Below are 22,820 nucleotides of genomic sequence, written 5' to 3'. Positions count from 1 at the left end.
AATAACCACCAAAGTGAAGAAGCACTCCCTAAAAGTGGGCTTTATCTTACTATCTTACTGACAGCCTTCCCATGTGGATTGGAATTTACAGGTTAGGTTATCTTAACAAGGGTCACCTGTCTGCTTTGTCTTTTGGGAATGTGAAAGAAATTGGAAATTTTTATCTTTCCTTTCATAGTGGTAGTACTGTACATAAGGGCTTTTCAGGCCTGTGCTACTCTTTGATTGGATATATCCCTGTCCTTCAAAGAGACTCATTACATTTAACGTAAGGTTAAAATGAATGTTGTGGCCATTGAAAGGGCATTTTAAGCATTAATATTATTACAAGTGATTATATACTGAGATATGAGCAAAGGATTTGGGATCTAGCGCCAAAAAGTCTTTGGTTCTCTTAAATTGGTATTTTGAGATTTGTAAGAGTGTTGCTTTAGGATGCTTCTGTGTCTTCCAAGTCCTTTATTATATCAAAGGTTTGGGCCTAAGGATGGGATTTTCTAAAGGGCCTAAGTGATTTCAGAGCCCAAGTATGATCGTCATTCGTCAATCAGTAAGAATTATGTTCCTAAATCACTTAGGCCCTTTTGAAAATTTCAACCTAATTTCAGTTTCCTGTTACATGGGGGTAACTCCAGAGTCATTACAATTAGTTCTTTGGAGTGTCTCTGGATTTAACCCCATATAACAGGAAACTTAATTTGGACGTAGGAAATTATATAATACATTGCTTTATGTTTCTCATAGTTGTTTACTCAGAGATCATATTCCCATCCGATAGAATTTTCCTAGCAAAATTGTCTGAGATTTTGATTGTTCTGTCCATTAAGACTAGGTTTGGTTATGAAACTTTGCAAAATTTCTATAATCTCGTAAAACTACAGCACCACTGACAAAAACTTTTATGAGAACTGCAGAGACACCTTTATCTCCACTAGAAGTTCTACTCTTAGTTTCTAATTGTAATTATGCTGGCTGTGCACATACTGTGATTTTCCCAGACCAGGCTCTTAATGATTCACTTTAAGGGAGTTCTAAAAATATAAGCAAGGAATTCCAGTAAATGATGAAAGATTCCTGTATTATGAGCAATGGAAGGAGAAGACATTTTAGGTTCTTGGTCAAAAACTCTATAAAATAAATTATCCCAAAAAATCTGTTTAATTAAATATCTTCTGGACCTCTCAAAACAACAAACTATGGTTATCATCTCAAATCTAGGTCTGCCCACTCTTGACTTAGAGAAAAAGAACTTCTTATTATCTTCATCATTAGGCTAGTAACTCTATCTCATGAATCAACTGTGCTGTAACTAGCATCACCTCTATAATAATATGCGGATTTCAAAAAGGTCATAAAATTAATTTGCCCTGAATTAATTTGCCCTGAATAATTCCACTATCAAACCCCCTATTTTATTGGACTTTCTTTTCTGCATTCCCAGTATTTTACAGAGAAATAATTTTTCTTTTATCTAGGAAACTACATATTACCCCTAAAGTAACATGAGATCCCTTGGGTAGTTGACCTGTTTGACTTTTCATCTCCTCTAATATGATGTTTAGCTAATAAAGGTACTACTGCAAAATTCCTAACTTGCAGTTCTTAATTCGAGCCTACTCACAGAAAGAAAACAGCTAAGAAACAACAGCAGCCACTAAAGTTGTTGATTAGGATCACTAACTGTACGTGCAGCAGTGCTGGACATAAGTAAAGCACCATGTTCCATAATATCTGTACCAGTAAACCTAATACGAAGCTTGGCAAAAGGAAGTTTCTTTAGCTCCTGAGTCTTTTTTCCCCCTTAAATCATTTTTGATAGTGTAGATTCATTATTTTCCACCTGGGCCCAAAACCATTGCAACAGCTCCACTATGATCCAGCTGCCAAGATGTTCAGTTGCCATTACCTCTTAAGAAAGAACTGCTAGAGTTCCTATGCAATCCAACAGGATAGCAATTGCAGTCACACACCTGCCTGAGCTCAGATAGACTATCCTTACAATGTCCTGAAACAACAGAGTCCTTTGCATAAGGAACCAGTCTCCCCCGGCATCAAACTCCTTCGGAACTTTCAAGCTTGGCTACCTTGTTTTTAATAGTTTTGGTAGGCAAATTAAAAGTGAATGAGGAAATGCTGTGGGTTGAGGCATCTGCAGAAAAATGCTTATAGCCATCTGTAAGCCACACAGTTGTCTGAATGAAAAGAGTACTTGCTAAATCTTTTTTCTAAACCTGATCTAACAGAATGCTGAAACAAAAGTCAGACAACTTTCAAATCTGGCTCCTAAGAGGAATCCAACTGAGGAGCGCTGAAAGTTTTTCTTATATTTTTATTGGTTAGAAAGGTGAATCTACCCAACCAAAAACGTGTTCCCTGGAAATGGGAACAAAATACATTTTAGATAGCTCATTAATCTTTGCACAATTCTTCATTTTCATCCCAGTACATTATAATGTAATTAATGGAGGGATTCTGAGGTAAGCAGAGAGTTATCATATATTTTGAAAAATATGCTTACATAGAGTCCACAATCCCAGTAAAAAGAAAAGTCAATGGATTAATCACAGTGCTACTAAATTAGCTGGGCTACTAATTAATATCTATATAGGTAAAAGGCATCGAATGTACGGTACTGTATTCAGAAAATATAATTTTAGAAGGACTTTCTTTGTGTAAACCTGTCACTCTCCATAGTTTTAATAAAATCAACTAAAGTACACAACATCCAAGTCTCAAAGAACCAAAGTATCTGATAACATTTCATTCTGATATTGTTTGTCTGAAAGAAAGTTCAGGGCCAAATTTTCAAAGGGAAGAGATCCACTTGTGCTCACCAAAAAACCACCTGCAAACACATGACCGCTTATCTGAGCAATCACCGCTATTAGGTAGGCAGATTCAGTAAATGTACATGCAAATGATGAGAACAGGAACTTGCAGTTAACCACTTGCTTGTACCTTTACCCAGTTTTTGCATGCATACCTGGCAATTTCATGCATTAATCCAGTTACACATTTCTGCAGGCATTTTTTGGCACACACACTTCTGTATTTGAAAATTTGACACCTAGTGGCATCAAAAATATTTGGAAGACAGTCATTAAAATAGATGTTAAAAGAACACTGTGGGGTACATTTTCAGCAAGGCACAGGGAGATTTAGCTGCATGACTTCCATTAGCTTTAATGAGAGCTGCACAGCTAAATACCTGGACACCACACTGAAAGATTAACACATAATACACACAATGTTTATTTTTTACTAATACTCTTATTATTACCACGTTCTTCCTCCTCCTCCTCCTCTTCCTCCTCTTCTTCTTCCTCCTCCTCTTCCTCCACATCTTCTGCTTCCTCTTCATCCTCCTCTTCTTCCTCTTCAATCTCCTCTTCCTCTTCTCGATCTATTTCTTCATCCTCCTCCTCATCACCTTGCTCTTCATTGTCATCAGAATACTCCTCCTCTTCTTCCTCTTCCTCTTCTTCCTCCTCCTTTTCATCCATCTCCTCTGTTCCATCAGTTTCATAACAATCATCTACTGAAGAGTTGTCTGTTTTAACCACAAAGGGTTTTCTTTTGGGAGCAGGTTCTTGGGGTTGCTTATCTTGTGTTTTTCTTTTTTTTGCCAAAGGACAGCCATAAACACTATTCAGAAAAATAAAAGACTTATGTTATTACACTTTCTGGCAGTTCTCCTCTGCAGGTCAGATTGTGCAAAGCATTATGTCATTTAATCAGGTTTTATAATTATTTACTACATTAATTGCTTTCCTTAAAATGTACATTTTTGAAAAAAAACAACACTTTGCTTAGGCAATAATGACCAAAGGGGAAGGCCCTTCCAAACCCTCACGGCGTCTAGTCAGTCATTAACTGTCTGGAAATGCTATACCCAGGGGTCATCACTGCAATTATAAAGCTAATAAGAATTTTTTTCCCGCTCCCCTCCTCACTCCCCCTGCACTGTGTTATCTCTGCTTCATGTTGAACTTTGTTCCATGGTGGATGCATTTTTTTTTAATTTATAGCAAATAATTTTTTCCTAGCAATTATTGATCAGTACTGTAAGGAGTGGGAAAGCAGTCCTTCATATCTTTAAACTATTCAGTGAGATTTTGATCAGCTACAATTGGGATCTGCTCCTGAAACATTTGAAGCTAAGAGTAGGACTGGACCTTTACATATAGATAACAATAACAACAATAAATTGGTCTTCAATTATTCACTTTACCTCTCCATTATGTGCCATGAAGGCGCATAAAAAGCAAAACAAACATAAAAATTGGCAGAACTACTTTTAGAAGGTCTCAAACATTCAAGTTAAAATGTATCCATACAAATCCTATGATATTTTCTGAAAACACCAGTGCTGAAAGTCAGACTTATCTGAAATTGGGTATCATTTGTTCTCTGATCACCTTAGCTACAGGCATAACAACATTATAGGACAGAAGAGGATCATGCTACTTTTCTGTTGGGTTGTCCACCTATCTGTCCAACTTAATGTTTTCCCCATAATTTCTGGTCTAATATGATCTCCTTTGAGAGAGCTCTGTTGCACACATTGAATTACCCTCTGCGTAAAGAAGTTTCACTTGAACTTCCTTATTGTCTGAACTTAACTGCAGCTCAAGCCACATTGTTTTTGAGCCTGTTTCCTGTCATTAATAGTTTTGTGACATTCAAACTCTTCTCTATAGTTTTGTGACATTCAAACTCTTCTCTATAGACCTTTAATTTCCTCTTTCACAATCAATTTTCCTACCTTTCCGCACAGTTACAAACCACTGAGACACTCTACCATTTTCGTAGCCACCTGACACCTTTTGGAGTTCTATCAATAGCCTTTTAAAACATGGGGCCCCTCCTGGTGCTCAATACTCCAGATGTCGTCTGGATGGTGCCATAATGGTCACCTCTGATTTGAACTATATTCCGTTATCACAGTTTGTCATTTGCTTCCCTGATGATTTTAAGTTTCTGTCCATACTCATCCTCCATATCATTCATACTGTTAGTACTATATCTTTCTTCAGTGCGAGTTCCATTAATACCATATTCTTCAAGATTCTGATTCTTATTTTTAAAGCTGTCAGTGGGCTATACCCTGACTAGCTCCAGGACTGAGTCTCTCTCTCTCTCTCTTTTCATAACCCTCTTAGAATATTCTAATCAACAGGCAGATCTCAGGTAAAACACTCAGGGGTGAAGGGCTGAAGCAGCTCCTCATTTGTGAAAATCTCAGCCACTGGAGATAAAGTGAGCTTGAGTTTTGTCACATTTAGAATGCAATGCAGAAATTACCTCTTTTTTCCGTGCTGTCCACAATAAAAAAGGCTGCTAAATACTTGCAAAGCCATCTCACCCAAACCTAGTTCTCCTAGAAGTCACTCTGGGAAGGAGCAGAGAATATGGTCCTAGTCAGACTATACTAATGTTCCTTTTAATTTTTGGATTTGGCAACTAAAGGCCATTGTGATTGACACATTAGAAATCAATTACGGGTAAAGGTAGGGCAACCTAATTGCCAATCATAATCCTATTTACCAATTTCAACTTTGTCTATATTTTTCTACACTATATTTCATAAGGCACCTAAGAACCCATGACATTTCTTCTAGGCCCAGTCCCACTAACCTGCAATTGAAATCAGTGGGAGTTAGATGCCTTACTTAATTAGGTGCTTTTTGTAAATACCACTAGGTTCCTATCTGCATGTTTAGATATGTACATTGCTTTGTAAATCTAGCTGCATGTCTTTTCTCTCTCTCTGTGTGCTCAGTATGCTCGACCCTGAAAGGTACTGGCTCCTCTAGCTCCAATCCAGGCGAGCTCATAAGCAATTAATTGAATTTAATGGAACTTCTCACAGGATTCAAGTTAAGTGTGTATTAAGTACTTTGATGGATTGGGACCAGAGTACCCAGTACCATGTAGGATTTACAATACAATCAGTCTCCCAAGAAAATTAACCATGTATGTTAACCATGACCACCTTTTGGTCAACTTCAACCAGTTTACATCAATCCAAACTCTTTGGTCCTTGATCAACATCTAGAATCTGTTCTTGGCCTTGTTTGGATATTAAGCCCTAAAAGTCTGAAATTGCCTTGATTCTTCTTATGAACCCTTTAAAAATATGGTCTTTCATTGACTCCTCTATAGTTTTCAAGTATATCTTAAGTTCAGTGGGAATTTAAAAAAATAATTTCTCTCTTTCAGAATCCTGGGAGACAGGCCATCAGACCTGGAACTTTCTTTCTATTTAGCTGCCCTAATTTCTTCTCTTTCTTTGTTTTATCTATTCTTGTATTACCCTTAGTTTCATTAATTGTTCATATTCTGCCTCCAAGACATTCCTATCTCTTTCTGGCATTTTCCCCTCATTACCTCTGGTAAATACACTGAGGAAAAGAAAGCATTTTGCTTCCCAGCAATCTCTGCCTCATATGTCACTAAGTTCCTCTCACAGTCAGAGAAGGAGACTTCAGTCTCTTTCATTGACCTCCTGGTCCTGATATATCTGTAACACCTGTTATTGTTTGTCTCCATACCTTCTGCAATGATCATTCCATTTTCAATTTTGGCTTCTGTGATCATTGTCTTAGCTGCTTATTTTTTAGACTTGTGTATACCCTCTCATAGCCATGATCCTATTGATTTATGTCTTGTTTGCTTTTCTATTTTATTGCTCCCTGTATTCCCCATGTCATCTGTATTTGTTTCTCCCCAACCACCCACCTACCCCCACCACCCCACCTCACACCCCACACATGCACACTTCAGCTGTATTTGTTTTCAATAGTATACCTACATGTTGGGCTTCCTGCAGTTTCCCTCTGAATACTCCCCATTTCCTTTTTGAGTCCCTCCCACTCATTTTAGTTTCTCAGGCTCTTTTAGTAACAACCCCTATGGAAAAGTCCTGTAGAACTTACTCGGGATGAAACCAGTAGGGATATAGAAAAATGTATTAGGGTTCAAAAGAAAGTATGTAAAAAATCTATATTTAATAGAGGATGGTAGCTTTTCTATGGTTTTTGAACAATCTTATGTAACTACCTGATGGTTCAAAACCATACAGTATTATTGTTCTCTATTAAATGCTATAGGACTTCTCATTGTGGAATATGCATTTTGATCCCCAAATTCACATCTTATTTCTAAGTCATCCCACTACTTTTACCTTTTCAACCATGTCTTATGTGTCATTAAAGATATTACTGATTGATGTTCCCTATGCCCCAACTTGTTGCATCATATATCACACGTCCACCAGCATGCTATCTGAATAGATTCTTTCTTTAGTATAGAGTGTCCTATTTTATGCACTCCTTGCTGCAGTTCTAACTCAAGCAAAGAACTCATTGACTTCAGAAGAAAGAAGTCAAGATGCAATTTCAGGCTCTGTAGTTGAATAATATTCTACATTGCTTTTTCTTCTTTGTATTAGCACTTTAAAAATATTGGATCTGAGTTTAACAAACTTAAAAATTATCCCCAACAACAGTGCCCTCCTCTTTTCACATGACATTTTAATTTCAGTTAAAGTATAGTCTTTGGTGGATATTTAGGCACCTTAGCAGGTTAGGTACCTAACTCCTATCATTGCAATGGGAATTATGCACCTAACTTGCTTTTGAAAATCCTACTAGGTGCCCATCTACATTTTTAGGTATGTGACCTAAAGTCACCACTTTCTCAACTATGTCAACTTCAGTACTTGAATACCAAAATATAGTAAACTCATCCATCAAATTATTAATCTCTACAACTCTGGCTGCATCCCATGTATTTCACAATTCCTTACAATCTATTTTTCTGGTGCAATGAATCAAATTCTTTTAAACAGGAAGCACAGTTCAAGTGCATATTATCAAATAATGTCATCTTTACTTCATTTTGCTTTCTTTCCGTTGAAAATAAAGTATTAAGTAGAGAGCTGCTGACTTTCTAAAATAACATATATGTACATTACTATTTCAATTTGATGAAAACAGTTAATTTGCTAAAAAGATGCCAGCTTCACAAATATAAATGACCTTGCTGAACTCCCTAGCATCTGAATGTCTTCCATGGGAGTTTAGTACCATTCATTATGGAGTAGTAATAATAAAAGTCACACTGGCAATGTGTGCTAGCTGCCTCATAGTACATGTTGTAAGATGAGATACCTGCCCCAAACAGTTTGCATACTAACTATGCCTCAATTCTATACTTTTCCATTTAGAACCTTTATGTATATGCGGAGTCCCAAGGATATATATATGAGAACTGCAACAATATCGTCATCGTCGTCAGCAATGGGAGACTACTACTACTGCTGCTACTACCAACTCCAAGGTGTCCAGGCATATATATAAGGATATAAGCGTTTGCAGGATTGGGGTGTCATTTAAAATAGGATGTAACAAAAGGGGGCCAGGGATAACAAAACAGTTGGGAAAATGGGAGAATGAACAGGGGTGACAATAAGATTATATGGTTACTCAGCAAACATCAGTGTACGTCATGGTACAATATAAAAATTGTAGTGTTTTTGTTTGTTTGTTTTTAAGTAAAACTAAACAAATTTTAGTCAGTTACCCACAATCAGACTAAAAATGTTGCAATGTATATGTTTTCTGTATTTAAAACGTATATAATAGGCCACATCATCAGCTGCTGTACAACAGCTACTGAAGCCAATAAAGCTATCCTGATATACACCAGCTGAGCATTTGGGCCAATATCTTTTGACTTCAATAGGCCTAATTTTGAGCATGTGCTTAAGGGCTTTGCTGGACTGGGGCCTACTAGTTTTAAACCCAAGGCTGGAATATCTCCTAAAGGTGAAACTAAGGGCATAATATGACCCTGTGAATGTAAATGGTCAGACTGAGTAGCCAACTTGTTCTCTTACTGAGAACAGTTATTAAAAACTCCACTCTTGGAACATTACCTTTGAAAGGATTCTTTCAAGTTTACAATAATTAATTAGTTTTGAAAACAAATTGTCTTGTGTTACTAATAAGAACCTAGATTATTAATACAAAAGGATTTGCAAACATCTGAATTATTTTTGCCCGGTTTACACTTTGTTTCATTTTTCTCCACGTGAACAATAAGAACCGAATTGTCACTTTCACTTCAGCTTCTCTTGCAGCAGCACAATGTGTCAATGTTTGTTCACAAGCAGAGGAATAGTTTATTGTTTGGGGGGGTTTTTTTGGTTTTTTTTTAAACACATTTTCCATTGGATTTTTTTCTTTTATTTGGAAATTGGAATGGGAAGTGCAACAGGCCACTATGCTAGTGGAAATAGTCTTACATCTCATATAGCCATTTCCAGGAAGGAACTTCAGAAGCTGAATCCAGCATAGACTTCTATGGATCTCTGTACATATCTTACCTCTGCATAGGAAATCCATTTTTTCCACCAAATTATTTACTAACCTGAACCAAACAATTCTAATCACTAAAACCTCTATTCTACAAGCTTTTTAAATCAAGGCCCCATTCTGCTAGATGCTCTAGAAATACACAGGAAGACATTCTCTCAGACCCAGTCTAATTTAAGACAAGATACCATAGGTGAATATAAGATGTTAGAGGACAGACAGGAGAATGAGGGCAATGCAACAATATGGCCTAGCAATGTGCACCTCTAGATCAAAAAGTATTTAAATAAATAAATAAATATAAGCCACCCGTGACTGCCCCATCATCCAGACACAATTCATCTCTCTCCACCTTCCTTTATATTTATGTGCCTATCCCCATGACAGCTAGCCACGCAGCATACATTAAAAATAACTCACTAGACAAATGTAAAGAGACAAACAACTCTCTTTCTCTTCATCACCTCTGTCTAACAAAGAAACCCCCTCCTCGCTCCTGCTGATGTTTTGGCTAGCTCTTAGAATCTGCCTAGATATTCCATTGTCACATACATGCTATGGAGTGTTCTAATCTTAGAATGGTGGTTGACTGAATCTAGTGAGTTCAACAGCTGGGACCTCCCCCTATTGGGCTATGCCTCGCTTCCCATCCTCAGGAACACACTGCTAATCCAGGGATCATTGGCAAAAGCATCTCAGCAGATCTAAATGATCACAATGGTGAACAGGGTGAGAGGCAGCCTCTAAAGGATAGCCAGGACCCCAGTCTATGTACAGCAGTATAGCTTTAACCCAAACCACAGCTTGAATTCCACCTGGAAGCAGAGAGGCAACAAATACTATCCACACAGCAGAGATTTAATGTACTCCTGCCAATCCACTACAGGTAGCACATGTGATTAAATTTACTAAGTGGTTACTGGATGTCTCCATTTTAATTGAGACTCAGACTGGACACCTAAAAATTGAGGGCTCCAAAAGAGGGGAGGGATAGCTCAGTGGTTTGAGCATTGGCCTGGTAAACCCAGGGTTGTGGGTTCAATCCTTTAGGGGGCCACTTAGGGATCTGGGGCAAAAAAAATTGGGGATTGGTCCTGCTTTGAGCAGGGGGTTAGACTAGATGACCTCCTGAGGTCCCTTCCACCCCTGATATTCTATGATTCTAAAACTGGTGTAAAGCAAAGATTAGGGATGCTGTTACACTGCCAATCATTTAACAACATGTGTGTCTGTATATTAGTTCAATCAACACCCTTGGACGCTAACTTAGTAGATCATAATTAACATCAACACATCAGGTCAAACTATCATTCTAGCATGTACTTAAGTTTTAAGCAATAGCATACTTTGCCATTTTATTGCATTTCTAATGTAGGGTTACTATAATGTGGTTATCAATTACTGATTGCCATCACAAATACTCTGTCATCTCCCCATAAATACACAATAGTATTGGATCCCAACTGATTTTTAATTAAGAGTGATATATGATATGCTATCAGGACATATGATATGCTAAAGTTCATACAACCATAGCAATAAGGATTTTGCTTTGTCCAAATGGCAAATGAGTGAGGATCATAATCAATAGAAAGAAACACTATAATGCACCATCCTTACTAATAAAATGGTTTGACTGCCACCAGTAAACAGTTGAAATTATGGAAGAAACTGACAAAAATAGAATGATAAAGGCTGCAGTTATTTCAGTGCTTATGTACCACATTCTCACCTCCAGCATAAGCTACAGGACATTGTTCTTTGTCTTACACGGTTGGTTAGGAGTCATTCAAGTGCGAAATATTCTAAATTCTGGTAGTTTGAGGATTGAGATGTTAAACCCTTCCTGTTTTGAACAAAAATAAGATTGTACCCTTTTGTAACACAGAGAAAATATGATTACTCTCCAACAGAATGGAAGTGATAGCATTCCACTATTCTATGGCATCTAAAACTGGGCTATTTTTAAAGATGTTAAGCTTTATTAGTATTCATTTAGCAAACATACTATTATTGAATGACTGTAGGTTTACCCACCACAATATTTTTTTCTTCTCAATAGGCTCTGGGCCACAAAAGTTAACATAAAAACCTGTTTAACAAAAAGAGGATTTCTGAAATGCCTTTGTCATTATACCTCCTTGATCTTAATTTCCATGACAAAATTTAGTTACAAGCTGTTGTGCCTTTCAGTTTACTGCTGAAGCGTAACCTCATAACCAAACTCCATCTGCCTTTATGGCCTTTCTTCCAGTATTTTGTAAATCTCTTGGCCGGACACTGAATTTTAACGTTATGTATTTATTTTTCAAACAATCATTAGAGTTTTGTGCAGTGTTTCTTCTAGGACTGGATGAAAGCAATCCAGGTCCCTAGGCACACCAAGACAAAGGGCTTCCCCCATGGATCTACCCCATGGTCCTGACCTGCCCTTGCTGTAGAGGAGCCCCTCACACTCTCCCAGAGAGGCAGATGCACTGGCATGAGGCCCTTTCCCATTGGGAACAGAAGTGGTGGCAGCAGGGATCCTCTTTCCCCAGTAAAGAGGGTGCAGAAGGGGACACGAGTACTTACCCCCCAACAAAGGGAGTGTATCTGCTTTCATGGGTGGGCCAAGCTGGCTGCACTCGTCTTCTCCTGCCATGCTCTGGGATTGTGTTGGCAGGGTGCCCCAAAAGAGTGGGTCTTAAAGTTAACAGCTCCATTGAGCTGCACAAGGCAGTTCATCCTCTCAGAGCTATTGTTTCAGGCTCTTTGCAGACTCAGGCTGACATCACTGATTCACTCATGCTCAATTCATGTTTTCAAGGTTTTCTTCACAACCATGAGGGATAGCAATTACTTTTCTTTTTAAAATGAAAGCTTGACTTTTGATATAATAACATGACTCCAGGAGCTGGAGCCCTCAGCACAGGCCTATAATGCTCATACCTTCATCTGGCCCTGCCTTCCACATATCTTGTGAAAAGGAAGGACATCAGTGCAGCAAAAGAGTCGAATTAGATCCATCACTTTCTAGTCCAGAATAGTGAGGATGCCACCTGACTCATATCACAATTAAAAAAATATATACTACTGTATATAATGTTACTTATTATAGCTGACAGCAAGCTCTATTAGACTGTAGAACAGTCTTCAACAGGAAAGGAAAATAGTCTCCCAAGGGAGTGGAAGCCCCACACAGCATGATTTAAAAGTGGCAGCTGGGCTGTGGGAGGGAAGTGGCATTTTCCCATTGAAACTCTGCTGCCAGCACACCTTCTGTGGCTAGACTGCAGAGGGAAATGCTGCAACTACCAGTTCTACTGCTCAATTTTAAAGGAGACAAGAGAGAAGGGCTGGAAGGGGACAGAGGCAGGCATGGACGAGGGCAAGAAGTGGGTAAGGGACCACAGGGTGGAGAAGGGGAAATGTCTGGAAAGGAGAAAGGCACAACAGGAAGGCTGGAAGGGAGTGAGGAACAGGGGTAGGAGAAAGGGGACTAGAGGTAACATTTTTATAAGGGCCCAAGTGACTTAGTAGCCTAAATACCATTTTCAAAAGTAATTCAGGGACTGAGGAGGCTAACTCTCTTTGAAAGGCGACAGGACTTAGTCTTCTAAATCACTTTTAAAAATGGGACCTATGTCACATGGGAACTTTTGAAAATATTACCCAGGCAGATTTTATGCGGAAAAATTATTTGTATCTTTTTACCCCAATAATCCCAATTATTAACATCAACAAACTGCAAATGAAATAAATGGGAGTTGTGCCTATATATCTGAGGCCAGTTTGAAGTCCACAGTATGTTGGGAGTTTTGAAGGGGGGATGAGGTCCCAGCCATGCATCACTGGGAACTGGTGCACCTCACTATGATATTACCCAAAGCCATACTGCAATACAACAGGTAGGTCTTTTTCAGTTTTGGATTCTGTAATGGTTTATTTCTGTTTTCATATGCTACAGAACACTGGAGAGTTTGGTCAGATTCTTTAGAGGGCATTCCTAATATTTCTGTGATGTATGCTGGATTCCTCTTTCTACACTAGTTTTCTGCAGGCATGCCATAAGACAATGGCCCAATTTACTCAGTGTGAGCAGACACAAATCTAACTCCAGCTTACAGCAGGTTTCAGTCTGGCCCACAGTATTTCATGAAGACTAAACAGATTCATGACTAGTTACTGTAAACTAACCATGACAATTTTGAATGGTCTCCCCTGGATTTTGGTTTCTAAATCCAACAAATTGCTATTTTCCACTGAACAGTCAGAATTACAGTGGATAGATAATACTCAACGTTATGTCTGTTTTATGGTTTTACTTAAATGCTGGCACTTTAAATAAGTGGTTCCACTTTTAGTCAATGCCATTTTAAGAGCTCAGTCCTGCTTCCTCCTACTTCCTTTTAATATCATAATTGGAAACAAAATGCATGAATTCTGAGATATTAAGTTAACTCTGTAGTCGGAATTTATTTGGCATTCTTTCTAAAAATGACGCTTGTTTTAAAACTCTAATTCAGATTCTGATCCACCTTTATTGTAATCCCAATAAATCTCACCAATTAAGCAAGGCCAGGCCATTTCCGACCTGATATGTCAGTACCTTCAAGGAACACCAAGGTGATGCAGAAAGCAGCTCTGTGATTCACAAAGTGGCATTCTCTCCTCTAATTAGGGCTTGGCTAACTTACATTTTATAGCGCTCTAACTTGCTGGCTCAGGGGGGTGAAAAATCACCCCCCTGAGCGCAGTAAGTCAGAGTGTTTTAAAGCGCTAGTGTAAACAGGTTCCGAGCGCTCACGTGCGACCACACTCGCACTTCAAAGCGCTGAAGTTTCCAGTGTAGCCATGCCCTGAGTTACTATTAAGCCAATTCTCTAGACAGGTATCATGGGAAGAACATTATAGCTGGTGATGCTTTATTTCAGGTGTGAGGTAAAATAGAAGTCCTGACTATTTCTGGTCGTTAAAGGTCCCATTTAAGAGTAGAAATGTTATTTCTAGGGCCCTGACTAAATTTAAACGCCTGTAATTAAATTCTGCCTACTTCTGCAGTTTCAATGAGGTAGATTAGGTCCTAACCCAGAAGTGATTACATTACAATGTGGTGAATGTTATGACTTTACTATACCCTGTACCTACCTTACCTAACATTGCAAAACTGTTGTGAGGCTTAAATTACTTACTTGTGAAGTGTTTGAGATCCACGGATGAAAAGGCTACAGAACTGTGAAACGCTACTATTGTAACATGTTTTCTCAAAAGCAACCACCAAAAAGTTTAACATATCGCTACTTGTACTCTGTATTTTTTTATTTACTCTTAGGCGATGGCTACACTAGCAAACTTACAGCAGTGTAGTTGCACTGATGTAGCTGCGCAGCCGTAAGCTCTCTAGGGTAGCTGCTCTAACTTATGGGAGAGAGGGCTCCCATTGACTTAATTAATCCAGAGAGACTCTAGCACGGCTACTCACTAGGACATGTCACTGCTCAGCCACCGCCACCTGTCTCATGCACTGAGGGAGCCACTGCTTCAAAGCCCCATGACAGCACAAGGGGTTACCATGTTGTCTGATGGCAGATTTGGAATAATGGGAGAAAGTGGTTATTTTGAAAGAGGGGACCACCATCTTCTTAAGGCAGCATGTTGCCTCATTTCCATTGAGAATAAAAGGAGGTGGCAACCATTTTAAAAGAGGGCAATTCTTTGTGGAATTTTCTGAAAAAGAACAGTCTTCTTCAGCCCTTGGTGAAGAAAAAAACCCTTTCAGTTGTGAAGTCTTCCAATGTAGCCTATGCATTTCAGTGAGTTTTATCTCTACAGGAAGTTTAAATAGTCTGTGTTATTAAGATCATTAGGGACAAAAAATGATCTGACACCTGGTGCTAAATTTCTTCAAGGATCCATTTTTAAATTAATTTTAACTCAAACTAATTTACAGATTTACTCATAAATGCCCACAAAAATATTGTGTGCCCAAGGAGTAAGTGCTGTCATTTTGAGGAAAATACATTGTATTTGTTATACATACCACAGTCATTGAATCTCTGATTTAAGTGCAAAACTCATCTCAGACTTAACTATTAATGACAGGTCCTCCTAGCAGGAATCACAACCAGCACTTCCATAATGAATGTTGGTCAGTGAGGACCAGTTGCTATGTTAAAATACCATATAATCACAGCACATACACCATAACAAGAAGTCATTTTCTAGTCTATCTTTGCTAGAACACATTTTGAATACAGGAGTAGGAAAGATGGTGCATAAGGCACGAAACTGGGATTCAGGAAACAAAGATTCAAATCTTTGCTCAGATACAGATTTCCTATGTGGTGGTGGGCAAGTCATATCTGTACCTCAGTTCCCCATATGTAAAATGAGGATAATGTTCTCGTACCTGACAGAGGTGTTGTGAAGATAAAATTAGTTATTGATTTTACGGGCACACCAGACCTGCACTGGTCCATCTGGGGTTAACACCATGCTATGGGCAGAGGAGGCCAGGCTTTCACGCCCCTGCTGGACATGCTCCAGCTGGGACCCAGGTATAAAAGAGAGAACCTCTGCTCAGTAGGGGATGACCGTTGAAGAGGGAGGATGCCAAATCTCCAGCCCGGGAGCCACCAAATCTCCAGACTGTGGAAGCCAAAGACGCTGAGACCCAGGCAAACACCAGGACAATGGAAGGCACCCAAGAGTGGTCAAGGCTGCTCGGAGCAGCCCAAGCGGATGAACCCTCAGATGCCCGGACCGCCACATGAGGAGACGGGATAGAAAGTGGCCCAGGGGGACAGCCCATAGGGCCGGATACTGTCAGCATGTTGCAGTGGGATCCCCGCTAACACAATGGTGGAACTCTCCACCACTCTTAGGGCCCTGGACTGGGACCCGGTGGAGTAGGGTGGGCCTGGGTCCCCTTGCATCAGTGGTGGGCAACCTGCAGCCCGCGGGCCGCATGCAGCCCATCAGGGTAATCCACTGGCGGGCCGTGAGACAGTTTGTTTACATTGACTGTCCGCAGGCATGGCTGCCCGCAGCTCCCAGTGGCCTCAATTAGCCGTTCCTGGCCAATGAGAGTTGCCCACTACTGCCCTATGTCCTGCTGCCAACCCCACATAGGGGTGTCAGCTCCCTGACCTTAGGCTGTGTGCCAGAGCGAGAATGTCAGACTCTAGACTATTTGGTGCTCCACCCTGCCTGAGGGCCTGAGCCCCTAGACTGATTGGTGTTCCGTCCTCCCTGAAAACCCAGGGCCGCCAGACTCGCTCTGGCCATTAGGCTACACTCCTCCGAGGCTAAGATGGTACAAGTAAACCTAGTCATGGGACTACAACAGCCCTTGCCCTACCCCCAAAGTGGGATGGGACATACCAACCCCGTGACACCTAGATAGATAGATAATTGTGGATTTCCTTCACATGATGTTGCAATTGGCCAGATGGAGAAACTGCATTAGTTTCCTGCTTGCTGAACTGATCCTGCACCCCAGCCAATGAGTATTTTAAGTACATTTACTAATAGTATTAAAAACTGTGTCAAAACCTGAAGACCTTCAACTAGCAACGGCTCTAGGAACAAACTAGTGAAAATTATTATTTATTATTTGTATAACTGTAGCACCTAGCATCCTAGTCATAGACAAGGACCCTGTGGTGCTAGGTAGTGTACAAACACAGAACAAAAAGTCCCTGTCCCAAAGAGCTTAACATCTAAACAATGACTGGTGTTAACATTTGAGGATAATCATATCCTGTACTGGCAAAATATGCTTTACAATATTACAAACTGTATTGCACAGTACTGATTTAGGACTTGGTCCTTCAAACACACACGACTAACTTCAGTCACAATAGTACTGCCACTAACTACTGTAACATATCATTCGCCATACTGTACAACACAGTTGGCCAGTACGGTATGAGACAGAAAAGGGTGCAGAATCAGGTAGGCAGACAGGAAACTAACTAACCCAATGTGACTCTCATCTGGCTAAAGTTACTCAGTTGCTTACAGGATCGTGCCCTTAAGTTGTACGGTGCCAAATCCCCACAAGCTGCGTATCCACTTGGCATTTGGTTTTGTACTGTGGATTTTTTTTTATTATTGTCATTGAAGATGACTCTAAAGCAACCAACCGCCCACTGTCCTGAGCTGACACCGCTAGAAGCAGTACTTCATATCGGCTGCTAATAAGAAATGATGTCTGTGGAAGAATTTCAATAAAAGGTTTTTAAAGAAACATCATACTGGGTTTTTTGTTTGTTTTTAAAGAAAACCTATTCTTTATCCTATTATTCCTCACAACCTTGTTTTTGCTCTTCTAATTCTTTCCCTTTTCCTCTCTTTCTTTTCTCCTTGAACCCACCCATGGGCTTTTGTCTAGTAATGTGGTCTAGTAGTTAGATCGGGGGGACTGGGAGTCAGGTGTCCTGGGTTCTGTTCTCAGCTCAGATACCATAGTGATCAGCATGGGATAAAGATATAACAACAAGGTTCTTAATTTCCTGTTTTCCCTGCTACTTTCATCGCTCACACTTTTGCCAGTACAGCCTTCACAGCTGTGGGAATGAATTAAGGGAACGTAGAGCACCATTGATTCATGAGAATACTGTATCATCCATAGAAAAAAGCTTTTTTTCAAGACATTCACGTTCTTTGTAGCCCAGAATGCTCTTTGGAAAGAATATATATGCAAAATTTGGTTAAACTATAGTGCATATGCCTGTTTATTATGACCCATACTAACTTTACACAACACCAATATCCATAACAAAGGGTTGTTACTAAAATGCACAGTATTGAACAGAAAGGTGTAAAATATTCCTAGCTTATTAAACCTCAGTAATTATAATAAGGCTTTTAGCATAAAGAATCGACTTAGGGCTTGTCTACACTTACCAGGAGATCAACGAGTCATGATCGATGCATCAGTGGTCAATTTAGCAGGTCTAGTGAAGACCTGCTAAATCGACTGCAGATGGCTCTCCTGTCGACTCCTGTACTCCACCTGATTTAGCAGAGTAGGGGGAGTCGATGGGAGTGGACCCCACGGTAAATAGATCTAAACTACGTCGATTTGAGTTACGCTATTCATGTAACTCAAATTACGTAGCTTAGATCGAATTTCGCCTGTAGTGTAGACAAGGCCTGAGTAGTAGTTCTATATATCCAAAGTAGGAAAAATACAGTTGGTTCTAAATATAAGTTCAACCCTCATAAATAATTTGACTTCCGCCTAATCTGCCAGATAGAGGGCTTGATACACAGCCTAGTGGAGTTAATGAACAGACTCCCATTGACTTCAGTAGGTATTTGATCAGGCCCTTCGTTATTTATGTACAAGTAGGTAAATACTAGAGACAAAGTTGCAAGTATAGTACATAATAATAATTTCTTGTACAGTGTTTGTTATCCATACATCTCAGGACACTTTCTAAAGGAGAATAAATAACATTATTTCCCTTTTACAGATAGGGAAACTGAGGCACAGAGAGATGAATTGTCTTGCCCAATCTGTACGGATCACTTCTGCAGCACTTTTTCTTTGCCAGTTGAGAAGTAGAACCCATAAATTTACCCTCAAACCATCTTCTTCTATCATAAGAACACATTATGAGTTCACTCAAGCTACCAAACCAGCCATTCTAATTTCCTGTAGGTAGAAGACTTGCAGTGGCCTCTTGGGGGAATTATCTCCCCAGTATTACCATATGTTCTTTCTTTTATTCCCTGTCCTTACTGTCCTCTCAGTCCTGATTTATTTAGTGTCTGACAGCAACACCTCCACACAGACCTTTCCACAGCAGACACTATGGCTGCAAGTGAAGTGCTGAATGAGAAATATGCCCAGCACCTGCCATTTGAAAGAAAATGAGCATATCACCTCAGCAACACACACTGTACCAGCCCAGGGACTTGCTGCAGGTCCCACTCCCAAATCTGCTGTTTGTTGTCACTGCACAGATGGGTCAGCACCCTCTGATAGCCTGCCTTTGAATTTTCTCTCCTTTATTAGGCTACTATTTCTGGCACATCAAGATTCTGAAACTTGCTGCCACTGAAATTGCTATTCCCAACCCAGATGGTGGTAGGAGGAATTGAACTGTGGTTCCTTTGTGCAGAAAGCCCTAGACAATAGCTACCAGCATGCAGAACCACACACCAATTTCTGGTATATATTTTGTTGCTGTTTCAGACCCAAGTCTGGACCTTTTTAATCATTAATCAACAATTCAGAGAAAGAGTATATTGCTGAATCCAGACAGCAGCCAATACAGACCTCTAATATATTATGGATTCCCTGTCAGTACATTTATTTATTGTTTGCAGTGTTCCTTCTGAAAATCCCTATGCTCTTTCGCTTACAACTGAAAATTAGTTGAAGAAAATATTTAACTGGATTTAACAAAGTAGTGCATCTCTTCTTATTAAAATATGTTAAAAAATACCTGAGTAATGAATTACATTCTATATAAAATGTCTTTAAAGTATAATTCTTGTCATTTACCACAATTTTAACAAAATATTTAGAAAATATATCAGTAAATAAAATAGAAAGGCACTGTTTATTTAGTGCTGATGTACAGTTTTTCCTTAGGAAAACACCCAGTTGTTCATTTTATCATTATTGTGATAGTATAATAAAAGTTGGCTATTAGCTTAGAGTGAAATGAAGATACATTTGTCTTTATTTCCAGCATTCACCAGGATTTTTCACTGTGGCATAAAAATAAGAAAGACCTCACTGTTCTGTGCTTAGGCTTTTATACTTTACACAAATGTATCAATGGACCTCGATTTTTGCAGACTGTGCAACCATGCTCTGCTATCAAATTAATGTTAAAATATGTATGTCCTGACTTCTGATTTATGATATCATTGACAAATAGTAAAAAGGACAGGCATACCATAAAGTTTATGGATGGAGTGATGGCATGCACAATGATGTCTCATAAACAATAAGGGGGGGGTATTTATTCTTGTAGATTCAAGAACTAAAATACAGATAGATGGCTGCGTGCACAGAATTTTTCATAAATATCCCATAGTGCACCCTGTTGTACAGCAGCCATACATTAATTAGAGCATTCAGCAGACACTGCAATGTGTTACACTCACCCAAGTGAATCTTCATTTTTCACATGTAGGGCCTTACTAATTAAAATCAGCTTTGCAATTAAACGTGGAAAATTGTGTTAAACTTTCATGCGTGGTTTAGAAAAAAAATGTATTTATTTTTAGGGTATTTTATTTTGATGCAAATGAATTTTCCATCAAAGTGAAACCAGTAAAAGGGAGGTATGAGGATTTCTCTTTTTTTGTATTATAGATGCTCCTCTCAGTTGCAAGTTGCAATGCTCCGCTATCTCTCTGCCAGTACCTGGCCCTGTTCCAATGCTTTTAGTGAGTGCTATCTGTCAAGGCATGAATAATACAGCCCCTAGGCTGTCGGCAGAATCCAAATGAGGCATACATCAGGAAGCAAGCACTCGACTTTAGCTCCAGAACATGCTCCTGTGAAGACAGGCAATTATTCACCCACGGCTGCAGCCATGGCAATCAAACTGGTGGGTGAAAAGGTATATGAAATGAAAAAATGTGAATAAGAAATATGGCACAACAAGCCAGAGAAAATTCAATAATTTTCTAATAGAGAGATATTTGAGTCTTTTAATTTTCAAGTTTGGAGTTTGCATTATTTTTCTCAGTCTGTTCTAAAATGGGCAGGACTAAAACAGAATATATAATACCAAAACAATAATAGCGTGATTTTTTTAATCAAGAGAGCATGGCTTATTGTAAAGTATGTGCATTTTTTAACAACAAATCTTCTGTTTTAAGGAACAGATCTCATCCTTCAAAAATTAAAATGATCACAACATGTCTATCTGTACAATTTCATAGATGAAAGGACCAGCGACAGTACAGAAAGACAATAAACAGAAGTTAATATCAAGTAATACTTTGGTGGGTAGTCACAAAGCAAAATACTTTTATAGAGTTGGTGGTGAGTCATATATTATAGATCCAAACATTATTTGTGTCTCCTCTCCTCACTTTTGTGATACTTGTTTGCTTCTGAAAAAGGCTTCCTTAATGTTACATGGAGAAAAATGGGGCAGGGGGAAGCCCTATACTTCCAACATGAACTTAACAAAGAGCACAAAGGATTCCTGTCTGGATGAAACGTTTGGGTTTGTTCTGTTTATTTCAGCCGCATTCTACTTTTTCAGCGATCACACTGCAACACACGGTTAGGGATCCATCAATATTTCCATTTTAAATCTGAAGGATTTATGATTCAGCCTTAAAAATTCATTCTGCACTGAAACTTAATTTGCATGGTCTTAGACTAGGAATGTTTTTTTCCCCTTACCAATTTCCCATACAACAGTTTCAGCTGTTTGCAGTTATACATATAAAAAAATTACTGCTCTACCAGTTTAAAATTGTTTTCTTCTCATATTTGTTAAAAATGGTTTTCATTTTGAAGCATGTGGTATTTGGCAAGTGATTAGTCCATAATAGAACCTAATTGCTTCTGTTATTTAAGGGGGGGAGGAAATTAAGCAACCATGTTATGGAGGTTTTAAAAATAGGCCGTTGCTCGGACTCACTATTGTTTTAATGGAATCTAGTTAAGAGTTTTATATGATGTACATATTTTACATATTTATATGATAGACCATATCCATCTTTTGCATAAATAATGTGCATTTTAATACAAAATTCAAAATCCATAGAAACACAGTAGGCTTTAATACTTCCAAAACTGCCATTTACATCTACCGGAGAAGTAACAGTGGCCACAGTTTGCTCTTAGTTACACAGGTGATGTGCCTGCATAATGAAAAGAAGAATTTGAACTCATGCCGTTTCATTTATTGTTGTATATATAAGGGCCGGATCCTGTTTCCATTAAAATCAATGGTAAAACGCCCATTTATTTTAATGGAAGCAGGATCAAACCCAGGGATGTCTTCAGGTATTTAGCTAACAATCACACGTGAGATACTTTACCAGTGTGAGTAGTTTACGTTTACCGGTGTGAGTAGTCCCATTATATTCAGTTTGACTACTCACAAGCAAAAGCATTTGCAGAATCAGGACCCATAGCCACTCCTTGAAGTCACTATTATATCGACAAATAATTCATAATTTTTCAGAGTATCTAATTACCATGTGTGGTTAAACAACAGTCCACAGTGGATCTGAGGGGTATCAAGTAAATACTTGCCAAGAAAGAAATCCAGGCAGCATGAACCAGTGGATAGTTTCTGGACTGGAACTCAAAAACCTTGGGTTTTATTCCTAGCTCTGCCACTGACTTGCTGTGTTACCCTGAGCAAGTCACTTCGACTCTCTATTCCAGGGTGGCCAAACCTACTGCCCTTCTGAGCCACATATGACAATCTTCAGAAGTTCGAGAATTGGGGCATACCAGCC

At 39.1% G+C, this 22,820-nt stretch overlaps 1 protein-coding gene across 26 annotated transcripts in view; it reads right to left on the bottom strand.

Annotated features, from left to right (window-relative positions):
• Positions 1–22,820, bottom strand: part of MYT1L (myelin transcription factor 1 like) — a 384,826-nt gene that overhangs the window by 128,673 nt on the left and 233,333 nt on the right. For 23 of the 26 annotated variants that reach the window (XM_074947738.1, XM_074947721.1, XM_074947742.1 and 20 more), the window contains one exon: positions 3,281–3,645. In XM_074947738.1, coding sequence (XP_074803839.1) covers positions 3,281–3,503 — 223 coding nt within the window. In that variant the 5' untranslated portion in view covers positions 3,504–3,645. The remainder of the gene's footprint in view (positions 1–3,280; positions 3,646–22,820) is intronic. The other 3 variants (XM_074947729.1, XM_074947734.1, XM_074947746.1) reach the window with 1 other exon arrangement.

The sequence above is a fragment of the Natator depressus genome, chromosome 3 (assembly GCF_965152275.1).
Source record: "Natator depressus isolate rNatDep1 chromosome 3, rNatDep2.hap1, whole genome shotgun sequence".
Classification (NCBI taxonomy): domain Eukaryota; kingdom Metazoa; phylum Chordata; order Testudines; family Cheloniidae; genus Natator; species Natator depressus.
This window is presented reverse-complemented; position numbering and strand designations above follow the sequence as displayed.